Here is a 20315-nt window from a genome sequence, read left to right on the forward strand (position 1 = left end):
GACAAACTCCAGACTCAGTAGGAAAAGCAAAATATGGGGATTAGGGTGTTTTGAGGGACAAGGAGCAAATACACTGCATTGATCACAGTTTTAGTCATAGCATATTGGCCTCCCTATCTCAAGTCTACAATCCCTAACCTGAATGATGCAGCTCTATTCCCTGGGCATTTATTAAGATCCTGTCTTTAGTCAAGTTGTTTACGGTTTGTACCCGAAGTTGTTTGGAATAAACCCTAGTCTTGCTCTATACCTACCAGAGTATGATTTCTGCCTTGCTTTGAAGGCTGTCCTGACAGAGCTTAACCATGTGATGTGCCACACGTAGTGGCATGTGCGCTCTCAGACCCACACATCCACCTGCTTCTCAGGAGACAGAGAGAAATGTGTGGTGAGTGTGGGGCTGAGGCCTCCCACCCAGACGCTTCTCATGCAGGTTCAATGTCTGGGTTTGCCTGGCTTTGCAGCTCAGGGCAGGACAGCAGTGTTTGTGCTGGCACTGGGGACTTTGATGTGGGGCGAGGAGGAAGCATGTCCTGACAGTGCTGGTCTCCTGGGCCCAGTGCAGTCAGCATCTACCAGAGTACAGTGCAAGTCCACACACTGCTGCCTGGGCTCCACCACACTCTAGACAAGGTAAAGGGTAGTGTTTGTTCCTACCATTTAAAGAAGCAGTTGTAAAGAAACCAAAGCACTAACCAGCCTTTAAAGATTTGCTGTAAGACAACTCTGCTCCTGACTCCAGATGTGCCTGACTAGTTGGCAGAAGGTACGTGAAGACAGCACTACACGTTGTTTCTCTGTTCACATGTCTGTGAGTGGAGGAGGAGCAAAAAAACAGGAGGGTCTGTCCCTTTTGGTGGCAGCATGGTCTGGGACTGCTTTAGTCTCAATGGGTATCTGGTAGGAAGGCAGTCTATGGAGCAGTACATGTGGGGCTGGTTTACCATTCTTCCTTACTTCCAGCACTGTCCGTGTGCCTACAATAACTTACGTTTAGTAATGGGTACTCAGCCATTAAGATAATATCACCTTAAGGACAGGGAAGGATTTAATTTAATCGTTTGCTTTATTTTGTAATTGCTTCTTGCAGCTGGTAGACTTAGAGCCATGCCTCAGGTCCTGCTGATTACTTTTGTTAGCTCTGAAGCCTGTTCTGCAATTGGATGCTGAGGGTAGCTCAGGTTGGAAGAGGTGAATCTCCCGTGTTTAGTTTCTGCAAACACGGGGGCACGCAATGACACTGCATATGTGGGCAGGCCAGCTCCTGGCACTGCCAGTTCCTCTCTGGACAAAGGTCTTAGCATAGATGGACATCTGTTTCAGTGAAGCTCCTGTGCTGGGACTGCAGGTGAGTTTCCATGGTTCCTTTCAGAGCTACCAGCTTTGCAGGCAGGGGATCCCAGCATCAGTGGGAAGGCTGAGGTCAGGCAGGTGGCTGAGAGGGCAAGCCATCCCTGGGCACACATCTTCATAGATCAGATTTCATCTGTATGCCCACTGAACTTACAAGGGTGTGATTTCATTGATGCAAGGATACCGCTGAGGAACCATTTTCAAGGAATGTGAGGCTAGTAGGAAAAGGGGAATACCTTTTACAGACTGATTGATTTGACTGGGGGACAAAGAACCAAAGAAAGAAAAAACTCATCAGAAAAGTTTTTGGGCACTTAAGCCCTTTTTCAGAACTGAAACAATCAGAAAAGTTAAAGCTAAGTGCAGACTGAGAACAGATGCTCTGAGTTTAACTCAGTTATGCTAATCGATTGGCAATTGATTTTGAAAGCATCCCTTGGCTGCTTGTCTGCGACTGCTTGGGATGTTTGTTGAACTGACTGCTCTGTAGTTTCCCCCATATCTGTGTGAACACACACAGATACCGACAAGAACTGGATTTTTTTTTCCCTGAGTTATCTCAAGTTCCCCAGTGTGCCACGATTTGTTATAAAGAAAAAAAATCAATGGTTCAGTGAACTCATTAGCCAAATAAATCCTCTTGGCTGTAAGTTATTCTCCTGCAGATTATAATAATTATTATTTAAACAGTTTTTCTTTAACATCTTTCTTAATTACTGATGGAATAGTATTTTGTTACCACAGTAAAATACGAGTATTTTATCCATTATCCACTGTTGTTTCAAATACAGAGAAGAAATACCTATTGAGTTCTTGGGTTTCATTCTGCAGAACATACATTTACTCACAGAAACCTGGGCAGGTGCCCAGCAAGTGCAGTTCTTTGGATTCTCTGCTGCTGGAGCAGCCATGGTTGGACACACCAGGGTTGATCTTTGGAGTCCTGCATGCAGTTGTAGGCACCTGTTCTTCAGTCCCGGTTTTACAGGGCAGGAAGGATTGGCAGCATTCTTCCATGAAGCACCGTGGGCATGTGAGCTAAACACATGCTCCACAGCCATGCTGACCTCCACGGCTGGTACTCAGCTGTGCCTCCCCAAGCTTTCTGAGGGGCCAGCTGCAGGGTTTGTTCAGCGCTGCCAGTTCTTCTGAGTGGCACTTAGAGGTAAAACTAGATCCAGTGGCTGGAAATTGAAACTGCAAAAATACGTATTAGAAATGAGACACATTTTTAATAGAAAGGGTAATTAATCTACTAGTTAATTGCATCTTAGAATAGCTTATCATGGTGGATGTAGATTTCTTATCTCTGGCTTTTTTAAAAATCACTGGAAGATCTGCCCTAGCCCAGACCAGAATTTATCCTGCATGGTGCTCAGCCCAAGTCCCAGGGAAATCAGTCTGCTTAATTACAGATCTATGATCCATAGTCCTGTCACTCTTCCACACTGGTCTAACACTGGCCTCTGTCACAGCTGGGACTGTGTTTGGCCTCAGGGTAATGAAACAGTTTCATGTTTCCCTTGACAGTGCTGCCCGCTTCACTGGTACTTCATGGATATCTGTGACTTCCCCTTAGTTCCCTTCATTTTGTAACTACTGGTTTGTACTGGCTCTATCAGCTTCCTGGCTCTGAATTTGCTGCCTGCACTGGTTTCTGAAATAGACATTATGAAATAAACAGCGATGCTAATTTATAATTTTATTTAAATATTTTCTCTTATTCAGTTCCTCTCACAAGCTTTAGCTTTGAGATTTCAGCCATTTAGAAGCACTGAGCAATTTCACCCTGTAGGACTGGGCAGTGTTTGTGCATTGCCAAGTGCACAAATGCAGCCCTCAGGGCTGGATGTGACACACAAAGGCAAACTCCTTTCACCAGTCCACCAGCACATGAGGACAATCCACCTGATGAGGGTCTCTGACTCACAGCAGTCTTTGAGTAGCCCCATGCAAAGCTCTGCTGGACTGACTCCAGGGGCTGGTTTGGCCCTAGAGCAGTTCTCCTGGTGCGGAGTGCTTCTGGTATCTCACCATTAGGAGCATGACTCCAAATGCTTCCTGCATGTCTGTTTTCATCTAGACACTCTGCGGCAGATGCAGATGCTCCTGGGGTACCATCCTCTGCAGGTGAAATGTGGGGGAGCACACCCCTGTTGTATAAAGATGCTCTCTGGGGCCTGCCAGCCCTGCTCTGTTCCTCCAGCTCATCACCAGATGTCAGCAACGCTGCTCACATCCACTCTGTCCCATCTACCTCATTGCTCCTGGCTGCAAGGCTGTCCTTTGGGCTTCTGGGCCACCTGGGCTTGCGCCAAATGCAAACACATGTTTGATAGTAGCCTGTGACTTCTTAAATTTGCTCCTATGCCTGGACAACCTTAGTTTGATTCCTGAAAAATACTACAGCAAGTAACTGAACAGTTTGCAGCTGCCTGAATACATGCAGAGTTGGTAAGACCAATTCTATGTCCTTCATTATCAGGTCAAAGGGCCTGAGGAAATGAACAGAAAGAGCAGATGTTCTGTGTCTTAAGTATCTTAATTTCATGCTCTTTCACATTAGACTCTCAAAACGAATTTAAGAAAAGACAATATAGAGTGAACTGCTGTTAAGTGAGAGCAGAACTAGTCAGAAAACCTTACTTGAAGTCAGTTACCAGCAGTCATACTGCAGTGATACAAAGAGGGTGTTACCTGGAAGTCTGTCCTGCACTTTTCTAGAGTTCTTAAAGACTTCCATAGAGGTGTAGACAGGCTTATTTTATCTGCAGCTGTGCTGGTTGAGTTACAGACCCAGCTGCTGCTAAGGCAAGCAGGACAAATACCAAGTTTTCCCCTAGAACCAGCAAAGCCCAGCCGGAAAAGCCTTAGTAAAGCCTGACCTGCCAGAGATGGTGCAAGCTGAGATGTGCAGGAACAATCATGCCACGTACTGCCCATGACCAGCTGCACAGAAAAGGCACAGCTGTTGTAGCATGCACAGATCAGAGTCTGATATGTAAAGAAGTACCACTCTGGTCTGCTCTTCCAGAGGTGTGGTGTCCATAGCATAGACGGCAGGCTGTGGTGGGAGCAGAGGACATCAAGAGTGGGAAGAAGACAAGGAAATGGCCAACCAAAAGCACCTCGGGGATTTGGAGCTGTATATTCTGAAGAAGAGAAAACTGAGTGGTGACAAAATAACTATATCTAAACATGGGAAAATTGCATGAGCATCTGTCCTGTGAGGAAAAGCTGAGAGAGCTAGGACTGTTCAGCCTGGAGAGATGAAGAGACTCGGGGATCTCGGTGCAGATGAATACCTGAAGGGAGGCCACAAAGAAGGGGAAGCCAGGCTGTTTTCAGTGGTGCCCAGTGGCAGGACCAGAGGTAATGGGCGCTAAATGAAACACAGAAACCTCTGTCTGAACAGCAGGACACATATTTTCACTGTGAGGGAGATTGAACACTGGCACATGCTGCCCAGAGAGTTTGCTGAATCTCGCTCCATGGAGATATTCAAAAGCCATCTGAACAAGGTGCTGAGCAACTGGCTGTAGATGGCCCTGCTTCAGCGAGGGGCAGGGATGGACAAAATGACCTCCAGAAGTTTCTGTCCACCATTCTTGTATAGTCCAATAGTAAGGTCTGTGCCTGATACGAGCCTTGCTTCTGTCAAAACAGCATCACAGCCAGCACATTATCTAGATTTTCTGAACTTCGAGTAGATAATTTTGCAACATTACCTTTGCTTTTAATATGTTTAGTAGCTATACTGCAGGAATGCCTAGAGGCCGTGACTAGATTTAGTCCTGTTGTGCCAGATTCTGCGTACAGATCGTAAGTGGAGCAGGTAAAGGCATAAAGTTAAGGCTGCATAGCAGTTTCCATTAGAAAGACCTGCTTTCATTTGCCAGTGAGTTATTAAACTTTAACTGTTGCCGTTGTGGTTTGCCATGCTGTGTGCCTGTCACAGACTGAACTTTTCCCATTACAACTACAGCAAAAATTAATTGGCCTGTACTTAGCCAACAGCCTGTGTACCAGGAATATGCTCTAGACTCCCCACCTTGGAGGAACAGCTTACAGAGCAGGAAGGAGAGCTGGCTCAGGTGTTCCTTCTTCTCCCTAGTAGTATGGGATCAACTTTTCCAAAATTACCAGCCTCTGAGGATCCCATTTTGCAAAGACATTTTTGGATGCGGATACTTTTCTCCCAGGAAGCCTCTGCCTATGCTGAGCAGTTTGAAGTTATGCCAGATCCTCCGTTCTAACCAGGCAGGTCATGTACCGTCTTCAGCATAGATGCTGCGTCCAAAGTGCCAAGTGTTGCGTAGGAAACTTCACAGTCTTGCCTATTGACTTTTCCATGCTCACATTTCCAGCAAGGATCAGAGGAGGAAGAGGATGAAGATTCAGGAGTTCTAATGTAGAAAATAGACAAGAGGGCTGGGAAGCAAAGGCGGCTGAGGAAGGAGGGCCAGCTCAGGCAGTGATGTGGTGGAGGACATGGGACAGACTGGTCTGTAATTACCTAAAGGCACTGCTTGCAGAGACTGGACTTGAATTCAGTGCTTGGGGCCCTGCCTGCTGAGACTCAGGACCAAGTGTTGAGGTGTTGAGGCTCATAAACACTGAGCTATGTCCCAGCAACCCCAAAACAGAAGGGAGAGAGCAGATCTCCTCCCGAGACTCTTTTCTACCTGAGTGTCTCATAATGCATCCAGTAAGGTCCTGAGAGGTCCCTCCTTGTCAACAGCTGAGAATGCAGTGAGACCAGGGGCTTTACCAATTGCACATGCAATTGATATTTCTCACGTACCTGGTATGTTGGATGGTGTATCTTCAGGCACGTTAAGGGAACATACCAACTACTTGTAAGTGGGGAATGGAGCCTGATAAAATGGCACAGAGTGGCTCCCGCAGAGAAGGCGTGTGGAGAAAGAGAAACGCCCAGGGAGCTTACTGAACAGCGGAGGTCTGAGCCTCAAGTGGAAGCCATGGAAACTGCATTTCCACTAGACTGAAAAACTGTGGAAGATTGGATACAGAATACAGAAACTGGGAAAGCCCCTGGAGGCTTAAGGGGTATTAGAGTTATCATGTACAACCTAGACCCTCACCCTTCCAGTCTGGCTCATCCTGCAAGGATGGTGGATGTCGAGCTCTCAGTCTGTGTCATGTTTAATGTACGTACTACAGTATAATATTTGCTTTATTCTGCCTAGAACACTCCTCCTCCTCCCGCCCCCATTCCTTCAACCTTTTCTTCTCTGGATCTTTGCTGTACAATTTGGCAAATGAATTTCTACCTTTCTTTAATGCATAGTCTCATGAGATAAAGTAAACCCGAGCAGAATAAGTTAGCAGGACCCTGAGTACATTCTTCTTCTGGGGGGGGTTTGGCTCTCCAGGGTCAGGACCAACTTAGGTGATGTCTGTCTTTGGGGAGCCTCAGCAAGAGCATGCCCCTCTTTGGCTGAGGAGCTGCTTTTAAGCTCAGGCTCTGACCCTCAGTCTCTGCCTGAACTAAGCTGGAAGCACACCTGATCTTGTACCTCCCTCATGCTGACAATGGTCCCAACCCACTGATTTGACTCTCTGGCTTAGCCTTGGACCTGCCTTACCACTTGGAGACTTGCTGGGTGATCACTAACTATTGGTGACCCTGGTTACCACCACCAGATCTGTTCTACTCACCTCTCTTGAGTCTTGTGGGACTGTACCCTTGTCAGTGAAGACACTGCCCCACCTGCCTTGCTGCAACTCTTGCTTCCTGGCACCCCTTCCCTGTCGGAGCAGCATGCTCTTGCTTCTCCCAGCATTTAACCGAGATTCAATGTTTGAAGAGAGACAGGAGCTGCGGCAATGCAAGTGTATGTCCAAGTAATGAGAACCTTAATCTTGGACATATACATAGGTATTTGCAGGGTACAAGCTATGGATTTGCAGAGGCCAGTATGGAAACTTGTGTTACTGGTTTCAGGAAGGACCTGCTGCTTTGGACACAGGCAGTGATCCTTCCCTGTGGGAGCCATAGTTCATTCCCCAGCTTTCTCAGCTTCCCCAGCAAGGTCACTGAAGATTGCACTTTCTTGTTGCTCTCAGATATCTTGCTGACTTGTATAGGGTGCAAGGTGTGGGTTAAAGGTTCACCGAACAAGCTATCAAATGACAATTGCTCAGGAGTTCGCAAGTTGCTTGCATAGCCTTGCTTTGGACCCTTTTGAGTACGGGTCTTGAGATCTAGTGACTTACACCTGGCTACACTTTGTTTTCTCCATGGCCTAGCATAGCAATGGAATGAACCCAAGGTGTGTGCCTGATGTTGAGGCCAACCTGAAGGTTCCTTTCCCACAGAGACATTTGGCAGATGAGACTGAAGAGCTGGGCCAAGGACAGATAGACACGGATGTTGACCTGTAGACCTTGAGTGTGTCCCTCATCAAGTCACAACTGACTCCTAGGGTGGGATTCATCCAACTGCTAGTCACTGCCAGCTGCTTTCCCAGCCTGAAAACTGTGTCTTCATCCTAGAGTAGGGTCCAAATGGTCTACACCCTGTAAACACCCCCATCTCTTCCTTAGTGATCTAAGGGCCATCAGTTAGTGGGAGGTGTCTGCATGACAGTGGTGAGAGGGATCCCTCTTGCCAGGCCTGAGTTTTTTGATTCATTATCTGTGACTGGATGATTATTTTAACATTGACTTCTCCACACATCTGTTTCTCTGGCTGAGGGTAGGGCAGGTTTTGCCACAGAGGGTTATTTCTTCAAGACTGCAAGGATGTGCCATAGAGATTGGCATAAAAGACACGAAAGAAAGAGGAGGCTCTGTGCAGGCCCTTCATACTGATATCACAGCTGGGGATTCAGATTGTGCCTGTTTGGTGGGGGAAGGCTGAGTACCACACTGTCAGCCTGGTGGGCCCATTGGCCTCATTTACATGCTCCACACAGGATTCCAGTGCCCAACCCCATGGCTGGACTGTCATGTCTCCCACAAAACACTTGATTAAGGCTGCAACAAAGTGGTGTTCAGAGTTCCTTGGAGAAAGAGTAGAAGGTGGTGGTGTTGAAATCTGCATGTTCAGACAACCTGCATAGCTAAGCAACCAGGAGTACTGCATCCCTGGTCAAAGGATGAGTGCAGGCAGGGGTTCTGAGAAGAGGACTATCCCTAGGTGAGAGCTGAAGGTCTGATATGTAGCTGGGTCACTGAAAATGCAGCTGAAGTGAGTTTAGACACAACTTCAGCTTCGGCATTTCTCAGCTTCCAAGTGCTTTACATGGTAATCCAGATGCTGATTCTCTTCCGAGGCAGGGCTTTAGTTTGCTCGATGTTCAGCATGTTACAAGCCCAGTAAGCATCTCATTGTGGTCATGAGCGTAACGTAAGCACTCCATTTTAGCCAGGCCGTGCACCACAGGACACGCAGCAGAGCAGGGCAGAGCTGTGGAGCTCTCGCCGCAGTTCAGGAGCAGTCGGCTTGCGCTGGTCTCACTCGCTCTGCAGATGGAGTGATGTGCATCGGCAGCCAGTCGGGGTACGCGTCTGTCACTCGAGCAGGGCGCCGGTGGGAGGGCAGAGCCCAGGGGCTTTGTGCAGCTGCAGCGCAGCGCGGGCAGGTTCGGAAACCCCGGCCCCGGCTGTCTGGGGCCGCCCCAGTGGTGGACAGGTCCGGGCAGGCTGAGCCGCCTGGGCGGGAGCTCCCCGGTGCCCCGGGCTGCGGCCCCGCTCAGCCGGGTCTTAGCACCGCCTGCCCGGTCCTGTCCCGACGGAGCCGAGCACCGGGAGCTCCCCGTGATGCGCGGCACCGAGGAAGCAGCAAGGGGGTGAAGGCAGGAGAGCCTCAATCACCGCTCGGGTTTCAGCCACCCTCTCCCGCTCCGGCTCGAGTGCGTCTCTGGACGACCCGACAGCCTCCCTCTTCCCGCAGCACCCTCGCCCGCCGGTCTCACGGAGACCCCGCTCCGAACCCGCCACAGAGGCTCCGGGAAACGAGGTCCGGAGCCTGGAAATAGACAAGCCAGATCCTTCCCGACGCACACTCGCGGAGCCCCGGCCGGAGACGGGCGGTATTCCGGCACAGCGCGGTAGCCCCGAAGTGGCGGGGCCGCGCCCGGCTGCCGGGCCCGGCTACTGCCCGGCAAGGAGCGGTCCGTAGGAGCTTTCGATCCCGCCCTGCACCCCGGCCCCCGGCCGCTCCCTGTCAGGAGCGCCGGCCCCGGCCGGCTCCGAGAGCCGGTGTGGCTTGCTGCGGAATGGGCCCGGCTTATCCCGTCCCGTATATTGTCCCGGGTCCGGGAACGGCCCGAGGATGGATGTGCAGAGAGATGTAGCCCGGCCCTGTCCCGTCCCCACAAAAGCGCCCTTGTGCTGGCCCCGTAATTGCTAATCATCAATCACCATTAATAACAGCTGATGAGGCGGGAGGGGGAGGTGCCTTCCCAGGGGCTGGCCGCGCCGGGGATAGCGGGGAGTCTTGCCCCGCCGGAGCGGGTGCTGAAGGAGGAACTCGACCGTGATGTGCGGAAGATGGATGAGAGCAGAGGGCGACACCCCCGCCCGCCTTCCCTCCCCTCCCCTCCGCGGCCCGGCCCGGCCCCCCCGCGGCGGGGCGGGCGGGCGGGCGGCTCCGAGCGCGCCTCCACTCCGCCGCGCCGAGCCAGCGAACGGGCGGGAGGGCGGCAGCTCTCGCCGGGCGCCGGAGCCCACGGGAGGCGGCGGGAGCGGGCCGGGGCCAGGGCCGCGGCAGCGGCGGGGCCCGGCGGCGCGGCGAGTTGGCGGCGGCCCGAGCTCGCCGGAAAGTTGGTGCCGGCTGAGCCGGCGGCGCCCGTTCGCCATGCAGAGACCCAGCGGCCAGGGGACCGCCTTCTCCATCGACTCGCTCATCGGGACGCCGCCGCCGCGGTCCGGGCACCTGCTCTATACCGGGTACCCTATGTTCATGCCGTACCGACCGCTGGTGCTGCCGCAGGCGCTGTCCCACGCGCCCCTGCAGTCGGGGCTGCCGCCGCTGGCGCCGCTGGCCTCCTTTGCCGGCCGCCTCACCAACACCTTCTGCGCCAGCCTGGGCCAGGCTGTGCCCTCCATGGTGGCTCTCACCACGGCTCTGCCCAGCTTCTCCGAGCCCCCCGACGGCTTCTACCCGCCGCAGGAGCTGCCTCCACCACGTGCCAACCCCGACGCCGGCTGCCGGAGGGGCGCCGAGGGTCTAGAGGCGGAGGAGCTGCCCCCGGGGCGCGACAAGGGACCGCCCGAGCCGCCGCTGCACTTCCCGGACCCCTTCCCTGGCCTGGCAGGTAAGAGCGACGCGGGCCAGCCCTGGCCGGTGGAGAGCAGCTCGTCTGAGGCGAGAGCCGGCCCGCCTCGCCCCGCACTTACACAGCCCCGACGGGCACCGCGGCGGGCAACACCGCCCGCCCGGCCGCTGCCCAGGCTCTATCCGTCTCCCCACTGGAGGCTGCCGGTGGGCGGCACCGTGCTCGTCAGGACAACAGCCGTGGAGCCCGCCGCTCGGGGGACCGGTGTTCGGCGGGGCCGCGATGGGCCGGGGCCGCGGAACCTGCCCGCGGCTGCGTTCCCGGTGTGTCCATTTGGGCCGAGCCGGGAGGACGGCGTCGGCTCCTCTCCGTTCCGGGCCGGCTCTGCAGCGCCCGCAACTTTCGCGGGTGTGAGACAAACTCTGCTCGCCTTTTCTGGGCCCGGGCGGCGGGAGAGCCACCAGAGCCGCCGGTCGAGGCGGCCGCCACGGCGGGGCACGGATCATGCGGTGGGACCGGAGCGGTGCGGGGTCCCGGAGCTGGGGCCGGTCCGGCGGCCCGGAGCTCTCCGAGGTCCTGGCAGCTGGCCCTGAGCGAGCGAAGACTGCGCGCAGCCCTTCCAGCCTGTCCCGGCATCGTTCGCCGCAGCTATGGTGCGGGACTGCTCCTTGTCCCCGGCACGATGCAGTGTCCCGGGCGGACCGCGGGGCTGGGGGATCCCTCGCTATCCCGCAGACCGCCCCGCCCGGGCGCCGTCGTGCTACGGCTGTCAGCGCTCCGCGCCCCTCGCAGCCGCCCAGAGCCCCTTTCCCCTTCCGCTTGGTCCACCGCCCCGCGCTGCTGTGCCCGCTGCCTCCGCATCGGCTTTTCCCGACGGCGCGGGCAGGCGGCGGCTCTGGTCCCGCGACCTCCCTCGGTGCTGGCCGGGAGCGGCTCCCACTGCCGTCGCGGGGTCCTCATCTTTGTGAGGCAGGCATCAAGCTCTGTTACTTGTTGCTCTGTATTTCTCAGCCAGCTCCAGCTCTTGCTCTCTTCCACGTCCGCTCCTGCAGCAAGGGGCTTGAGGTGTCCTTTCTGCCATGAGACTGAGACAAGCCAACATCTGAGTCTTTCTAATGTGGCCTGTCCTGAAAACTGTCTCCCCTGGTCATCCCCCTGAGATCCACCTTTGTCTCACAGATTTCCTGGCATTGATGCATGCCAAGAAGTCTCTGCTGCTTCTTTCAGTGCTTGGCTGTTTGTTCTCCATCTCCATTTAGTCTCTCCTGGATAAGCCTGGGTCTTTTCCTTGCGCTACCTTCTCTCAGAAGACTGTTTCCCTCACTCAGGCACCTCTTGAACCTTTTCCCTTAGCAGGACAGCTGGGGCGTTTTGCCTCCCCATTACCTGTGTGGGTTATCAGGCTTCGGTGCCCTTCCGGTGCTCCCAGGCCTCCGTCCTGAGTCAAAAACCCAGTGCGATCTCACTTTTGTTGTGAAAGTGTCCTCAGGGACAGAACTGCCCTGAGCAAAACCTGTATGCAGCCTGTATGACCACATCTTCCCAGTCTATGGGGAAATGAACTGCATTGTGCTTGATTTCCCTCTGTGGCTCCTCCATAGCTAAGCCAAACATGTTCTCTTTTCCCGAGGGACTCGGATGAACTGTTCAAGCCATTTCTGGTATCGAGAAATAGTGTCTCTAATACTTGCCCTGTTGTGCCTGGCTCATGTAATGGAAGGAAGTATGTCTTGCTGCTCCTTTTCTTTTGCTGCTGTTTATGAGCACTTGCTTGCTTTGAAGCCATGAAGGATTCCTGTCCTTCTGCACACGCATGTGTCCATGTGTACCTGACTGTGGCTTGCTCTGCACAGGTCCAAGAGGATTTGTCAGGCCAGGTGTGCCCACCTTCTCCTTTACCTAATGTTTCTCCTGACTGAACCAACTGAGGCCCTTAGAGATTGGCAATACGGTTTGTTTTACCAGTCATCTCTGATGAAAGTGAGGCTGGTTGCTGTAGGCTCTCTTCACAATTAAGGAAGAGAAAGATGGAGGCACCAAAAACTATAATGCAGTTTGCATTACCTGTGTCCCTGTCCAAAAGCAGTTCTTCAGGGAAGAGCAAGAGAGCACAACCTTTGCAATACTTTTCGAAATTACACATAAAATTGCCTACCATCCAACCACCTGCAGTTCAGGAGCTTTCTGAGCCAGGTGTTGTTTCTGTGCATTTAGTAACCTTTGGCCAATTCCTCTTCTGCGACCTTATCTAGTCTCCCCTGGAGTCCACCAGAAAGGAGAGATAAACTTGGCATCAGCCACATCCTGGGGCAAGGTGTTCCACAGATCTCTTATCTGTAGAAGAGCCATGTGAAGAAGAAATGCCTCCTTTTGTCTGTTTTGCTGACATCAAGTGAGTTATACCCTAAAGTGACTATTTCTGTCCCTGGGCTCCATTAGTATCTCCATCGTGCAGGTGTCTATGGAGACAAGATCAGTTGCTTGCTGGATCAGCCAGAAGAGTCAATGCTCTATTTTAGGGCCTCTCTCTGCATCTACTATGTCTCAAACTTGCTAACTTGCTTCCAGCTGTTGTTACGCTTCTTGAGGGGGGAGAAGCATGTGGGGAAACTGGTGGCAAGAAGCAGCAAGGCTTTGAGGCTGGTTTGTTGCAGCTGTAGTAACAAAGAATACAACTCCCAGGATAAAGGTACTCAACACCCCCAGCTCTCCACACCTCTCCTGAGAGCATGTTTGTTCCTGAGCTGTACCTGTCCCCACCAAGATCCAGGCAGCAGCTTGAAGACCCTCTCTTGGGTTGATGTAGTAACAGCACATTCAATCAGAGACAGGGTGAAGTTTCATGTTGTTTCCTGTGATCATGACATACAGCTCGTGTGTGCATACCAACACAGGGTTCTTCTGGCTGTCACAACACACATTCTTGAACTAGGACCCTCGGATCCTGCTTGAATAATTTTGTCACCTGTGACACCCAACTCTCCTCACCATGCTTACCATGTCCAGAATCACAGAATAGTTTCAATTGGAAGGGACCTTTAAGTTCATCTAGTTTGACTACCCTGGAATGAGCAGGGGTAGCTTCAACTAGACCAGGTTGCTCCAAGCCCTCTCCAACCTGACCTTGAGTGTTCCCAGGGATGGGGCACCTATCACCTCTCTGGGCAACCTATGCCAGTGTCTCACCACCCTCACTGTAAAATATGTCTTATTTCTATCTAGTCTGATTCTGCCCTCTTTTATCATTTTTGTGGCCTCCTCTAGACTCACTCCAGCAGGTCTCTATGTTTTTCCTAAGATCAGTGAACTGGGACTTTGTGAAGAACAAAGCAATGGGTCAATCCCATTCTTCATCTCCTGCCTTCTTGCTGTTTCTTTTTTTTTAAAGTCACAATGCTTCGATTCATGACAGCTTCACTTCCTGTTCAAAGGCCTTTAAAGTCTCAGTAAACCCTCCCACCAAATGGGTGGGTTCCCCTGCCTCCATTACTTCCTCAGAGGGACATACTAGATGACTAACAGACTGATATACCAATTTTCTTTGTGAAAACCTCTGGTTTAGATGCTGTCATCCTATAGTTCTGAGTTCCTTACTACAAACTGTGCCCTTTTGTAAGACACAAATGTGAGATGTGTTAGTCTGCTAGAGACTATCTAAAATGTGGGGTCTGGTTAAGAAGAATGTATCCAGAGAGAGTACCTGTTTTACAAGCGACATGTTGCAGCTGGTAGCTCAGCCTTCTTCCGGTCTCTCTTGGGGCAGTTGGCTCTTGTAGGAGTGGTTGATAGTGTGGCTGCTGGGATGCTGCCCTCCACCAGTGGGGAAAGACAGCTACGAGTAACTCCTGGTGAAGACACTGATATCCTCGTTAAGAGCTCTCTTATCAGGCCTCATGCTCCAATGGACAGGTGGTACACAGAAATGAAAGTTCTCCTTTTCTTTGTCAAAGTGCTTGCATAAGACTGTGCTCTGTCAGCCAAAGTGTTCCATGCCACCTGCAGCTAATCCTCACCCCCACAAGTACCGATTTTCTGGGTCTTTACTATACTCCCTACATCTGTGGGAGATTTCTTCTCCGGCCCCTGGCCCTCAAGAAGAAAGAGGTTACTATCTATTCTTCTGCAGCAGAATAGAGATTAAGGTGTTTCGTTCCCCCTTCATGAAGAAGGAGGAGCAGAGAGATGATTCCAGATCTCCAAAGCCTCCCACTCATTCTCAGGAAGTCACAGACTTGCTGCAGAACCAGCAAAGGATGTGGGAGCTCCACAGCAACCAGACTCCTAAGAATGTCTCCTGGGCTCAAGCAGTTTCTTGCAGTAGCTGCTTGTGCAGCTTCAGGCGTCTGAGGGCTGTTCTGCCTTTCTTACCGAGGTGAGGTGTCCAGAGACCCAGTGGCCAAGGTGCACATACCTGGACACTGCTTAGAAGCTTGTAGAGCTGCTGCTTCTTCTGCATGTAGGATTATATTGAGAGTGGCATTGCTTCAGAACCACCTCATTTCAGCAGCTATTCCTGCTGTTGGGTCAGACTTGGACCATTTGCTGGTCTCTTCTAGTCTCAGCATGATAAAATAGCTTCATCTGCTTGTGCATAACTGTGGATCCTCTACCACTCCATGACCCCTAGCTATGCCTGGGAGCATCTTCTCACTTGATCTTCTATGGCACCTTTGTTTGAGCCCTTCTACCGAGGAAGTGACTGGCTTCCAGGCCTCTTTCCACTCTCCCACCCATGTTCTCCCTTGCTCCATGGCTGTTTAATCATTCAGGCAGCAATCTGGGACACAAGAAGCTTGCAAGAAGGAGATTCATACCACTATACCTGACCAGTATCCCTGAAGGCAATGCAGCAGAATTACCTGCACTGGTCCAAGCACTGCCTCCTTGAGTGGCCCTGGTTAAGGTCCCGTGTGTTGAATACTGTTGGAGGTCTCTGTCCTTCCCTCTGCACATACCGCATGGGGAGGTGAGCCCTGAGCATCAGCTGCCTAAGCACTTTGTTCCCTTGTCTGTGCAGCTCTGCTGTAGAGTACTGTGAGGTTAGGGAGAGAGTGTTGGTGGTAGGACACCCCACGTCCTGTAGAACCCCTCAGGGAGGTTTGCTGGGCTGGAGCCTGCTCTGACTGCTGTTTCCAGGACGGTCCTTCAGCTCTTCTTGGCTGGCTTTGTGCCGGGTTAACAGCATTGATGCAGTACGATAGGACAGAGCTGAACTGAGGGACAAGGTACAGACTTTCTTTCCGGATGCGGAGGTCTGGACAAGCCCTGGAAGCGAGGCTGGGCTGTGGAATAGGGATGGCGGCAGCGGCTGTCGTGGCTCAGACCCCAGCGCCGGGCAGGCTGCGGGCAGCGCGATGCAGCCCGCGCTGCCCGCAGCTTGGCAGAGAGCGCGGCTGGGGCAGGGACCGTCGCTCCTCTTGCGGGCGTGCGAGGGGCTGCGGGACCGGGGCTGCGAGACTGGGCGAGGGAGGGGGAGCCTCGGTCGGGGCGGGGGGGGCGGGCGGGCCGAGCCGAGCCGGCGGGCGCTGATGCTGTGTGCCCCGCAGACGGGAAGGCGTACAGCTCGGACGAGGAGAAGCTGGAGGTGAAGTCGGCGGCGACGCCGTGCAGCGAGCGAGAGGAGGAGAGCTCGGCGGGCGACAGCGAGGAGGAGCCCTTCCTGGACGGGACGGCCGCAGCCGCGCTGGGAGCCAAGAGCAAAGGCAAGGGCGGCCCCGCGGCCGAGCAGACCCCGCCGGGCTCCGGGGCCGGGAAGAGCCGCCGGCGGCGCACGGCCTTCACCAGCGAGCAGCTGCTGGAGCTGGAGAAGGAGTTCCACTGCAAGAAGTACCTGAGCCTGACAGAGCGCTCGCAGATCGCGCACGCCCTGAAGCTGAGCGAGGTGCAGGTGAAGATCTGGTTCCAGAACCGCCGCGCCAAGTGGAAACGCATCAAGGCGGGCAACGTGAGCAACCGCTCGGGCGAGCCCGTCCGCAACCCCAAGATCGTGGTGCCCATCCCGGTGCACGTCAACCGCTTCGCCGTGCGCAGCCAGCACCAGCAGATCGAACAGGGCGCCCGGCCCTGAGCGCCGTTGGGGCTCTCGGACCCTGGGGGGGGCTGGCCGCCGGCAGCGGAGGGGCCCGGCGCGGCAGGGGCGAGGCCAGGGAGCCTGCTCGCACTCCTCTGTACATGTCCCTTATTTATTCCGTGTAAACTCTGTACATACGGCAGCGTGTCCGTCTGTCCGTGCCGCGGAGAGCGCGGGCCGTCTGGCCCCCGCGGGTGCCGGCCGCCAGCCGCGCCGGGCCGGGGCCAGGACCACGCTGCCCGCGGGCGCCCGCCCATGTATAGCTGTGATTTCAATAAATTATTTTCTATGGAACGAGGCGACGTTCTTCCGCGGGGCTGCCCACCCGGCTGCGCTGCACGGACGGGCGGCCGCGGCCAGCAGCGCTTCCCGGCCCGGCAGCGACAGGGACAAGGGAAGGGGCAGAGGCTGCGGGCGGTGGCGCAGACCCTAAGGGGTGGCCGGGCACGGCTGGGGACAGCGGGGGGGTCCGGGGCTCGCCCGCCCCTCGGCCCGTGCTGGTACCGGCGGCTGTGCGGGGAGAGGCGGTGACCTTGCGGGCTCCACCGGCCCCGGTCCGGTACGGGTGCTGAGACACGGGAAGGGACAAAGAAGGGGAGTGGCTGGGAAGCTCCCGCGAGCATCCGCGGGGATCTATAGCCAGGGCCGTCCGTCGCTGTATCCCGCAGCCCCTGCTGCCACAGCCTGCCCGAGGCCAGAAGCGCACCCTGGGGTCAAAGGGACGTGTGCGCTGCCCCCCAGCTCCTGACACGGCTGTGTCCCCTGCCTTGCCCCGGGACAGCCGGCATCCCTGGTCCCCCATGCCCTGGGACAGCAACCTTCCCACCCTACTCCCCTCGAGATTTGCTCTGCAGACTGTCACCTCCCTAAAGTCAAAGCCCTGCCCATCTCATGGGTCTCATGCCAGGACCTGGCCTTTGCTGGCCGTGGGCTAAGGCGAGGTCTGTGCCCTGGCTCTTGATCGATGAAGGCAGGATGCTTGCCTTCAGTCCCCATGCTGCCCTGGTGCGCTGTGCCAACTCTAAGCACGCTCAGCTCCATGTACCAGCAGCACCTCTGAGGTCCAGTGATGCAACGCCCTCCACCTCTTCAGGGCTGGAATTCCAGCTGGAAGAGACCTGCCTCGAAGACTTTCCCTGCCTCCTTAGCCCATGGGGAATGAACGGAGAAATCCTCCTGCAGCTCAGGTGCTTTACTGCCACTGAATCCTGAGGGGAAGGTAAGGGTTTTGCCCTTCCTTGTAAACCTCAGCGTGTCTCACCAGTACTAGTTCCTGCTTCTCTTACCACACTGCTGAAGCTCCACAGCCATGAGCAGGGCTAGGATGGATGGGCACTAGTGGCACCAACAGTGTTTCCTCGCCCCAGCCTGGAGCAGCTGCTGAGTCTCACTGCACTGATGAAGGAGAGTGGTTATAGGCTTCCTGAGCAGGGGATCTCGTATCTAGGCCAGCCAGAGTGGAACAGTCTGCTCTTGAGAGCTACTGCATGAGATCTGCTTCTGAAGCCACTCTTCTCAGATGGTTGAGACCAACCCCTGATGAAGCTCCAGGTTTGCACAGCACACAGCTGCATGCACAGTCCTGAGTCAACAGTGCAAGGACCATGTGATTTCATTGCTAACTGGGTGTCCAGCCATGAAAACCTCTGTCACTGGTTTGACAAACACCAGTCAGCCTAGCCCATGAGGCAAGGGAGCTCTCACACATCTGTACTGTAGTAGCAACACCCTTCGCAACCCCACCAGAGGCTCGTGGACAGGGAGAGTGTGTTCTCCAAGGGTGTAGGACATGGTGCTGCTTGGATGCTGATTGCTCCAAGGTTTGATATGGAGTTTGAGTGACTGTTAGGTCAGTCAGGTGCTGGCACCCTTCCCTGGGAGACAGGGCAACTTCCCTGACAGCCGGAGCTGACTTCACCTCCCTAGGTGCCCTCCCTAATGATGCCACAGCAAGGGCTGCATATCTCCATGCTGCCTGGGGTGAAGTGCTCCCTCCCTATGGCCCTTCCCTTTTAGGCAGGTGAAATCTGTTACTCTGGAGTGTGGACCCCATGCTCGGCTGGCAAAAGTGAGTCCTCCTGCAGAGCCCTGTACCCTCAGAGTGGGTGGCTCTACCTGCCCATCAGCTGCTGGCTCTAGCTGGCCCGAGTTGCGACAGCCACAGCTGAGAGCAGAGCAACCGTCAGGACAAAGCTGTGCTCCTGGATGTGCTAGGTGGGTGCTTCTTTCCACAGAGATGTTTGTTGCAGGTCCAGAAACAGTGCTGCAGGACCCTTTCGTGACTTGTCTTTCTGTGCGCCTGCTGGGGCAGCAGAGCACATCTGCTTCCTGCAGCTACAGCAGGACAGCTTCTGCCTCTGTCCACTGTACCACCGACCTGGAAAGAAGAAAGGCTCCTCAGGAACTGCCTGGCCTGGTGCTGTTCACAGCATACCCAATGTGGGCTTGGCCTGCTCAGGTATCAGCATCTGCTGGCATTCACTCTGGATATGGGAAGGTAAATGTCCTCTGGCAGCTGACCCCAGGTGCCCAGTGCTCAGAGGAGCTGACTGTTCCCGTCAGCATGCAGGCAGTAGAGCTGCCTGCATCTGAGGACTACAGCTCAGGTATTCCCTGCTTCTCTCTCTTTGGATATGGGTTGTTCAGAGGCAGAGACTGCCAACTTACCTACACACAGCTGCTAAAGGGGGTAATGTACCATTTGCAGCAACTGCAATAACTCCTGCACATGAGCTGATGCACACACATCTGGGCCAGCTCTGGGGAGGGTGTGAGGAGGGCAAGAGGAGGCAGGATGAAGCAATTGTGCAGCTATAAGCAGTGCTCTGTCACTATAAATGTGTCCACATGAGGGGTCTGTGCCACTGCAGCCTAGCACAGCACAGCAGTACAAGATGAAGCACAGCACTCTGAAAGATGTCCAGAGCTCCAGGGCTGGGGCAGGGATGGTGGGAGGAGTTAGATTTTATTTTAGGGTCGGAAAACCCCCTTGTTCTTATTTGGCGTTTCCAGCTGACCCTGTGGTTTGGTAATGCCCTGCTCCAGTGGCAGTTTATTGCGTTCTTAACCCATCACACCACCATCCCCAGCCATGCACGCCATTGCCAACTTGAACCCTGTGTGCGCATTTGTCCATGGACTGCTGTGAGAATGGATTGGAGAACTGGAACTTTCAGCTTATTAGAAGTTATCTGGGGCTTAGCTATTTTTTTGTTGCTGAGTTAGGTCAGTCCCAGAGCCAGTGCACAATGCAACCCTACAGTCGTGTTAATGCAACTGCAGCTGCTGCAGCTCAGCTGATGCTGAGGAGGTGACAGACTCACTGCTGTCACCAGGGTTGTTGGAGAGCGCTGCACAACAGCAGCGTGCTCCTTGCGCTGTGCAGAGCAGAGCTCCCCTGCGGACCTTGTGCATTGCAATGAGCCTGATGCCTCCTGCACGGCACAAAGTGCTGCAACGCACCGGTGAGTGCAGTGAATGCCACTGCCCAGGCTGCAGAAGGAGCTGCAGGACATCCCCAGATACAGGATCTGCTGGGGTAGAGGGGCAGCATGCCCCATGAGCTAGAGCTATAGGTGCTGCATCAGTTAGACTGGGGAGGGTGGGAGGAGGAGAGCAATAATGAAAAACCGGGCAGTCAAGAC

At 54.1% G+C, this 20315-nt stretch overlaps 1 protein-coding gene across 1 annotated transcript; it reads left to right on the forward strand.

The window, feature by feature from the left end:
* The first annotated feature begins 9873 nt into the window (after positions 1 to 9873).
* On the forward strand, positions 9874 to 16791 carry GBX1 (gastrulation brain homeobox 1). Its single transcript, XM_061449670.1, is given in 3 exon segments — positions 9874 to 9954; positions 9956 to 10640; positions 16148 to 16791. Coding segments are annotated over 3 exon segments (1287 nt in total). The 3' UTR covers positions 16669 to 16791.
* Positions 16792 to 20315: the final 3524 nt, after the last annotated feature.

This window comes from Pezoporus flaviventris, unplaced genomic scaffold (assembly GCF_033815535.1).
Source record: "Pezoporus flaviventris isolate CSIRO_AGI_PZ_B2104156 unplaced genomic scaffold, CSIRO_AGI_Pfla_v1 ptg000007l, whole genome shotgun sequence".
Classification (NCBI taxonomy): domain Eukaryota; kingdom Metazoa; phylum Chordata; class Aves; order Psittaciformes; family Psittacidae; genus Pezoporus; species Pezoporus flaviventris.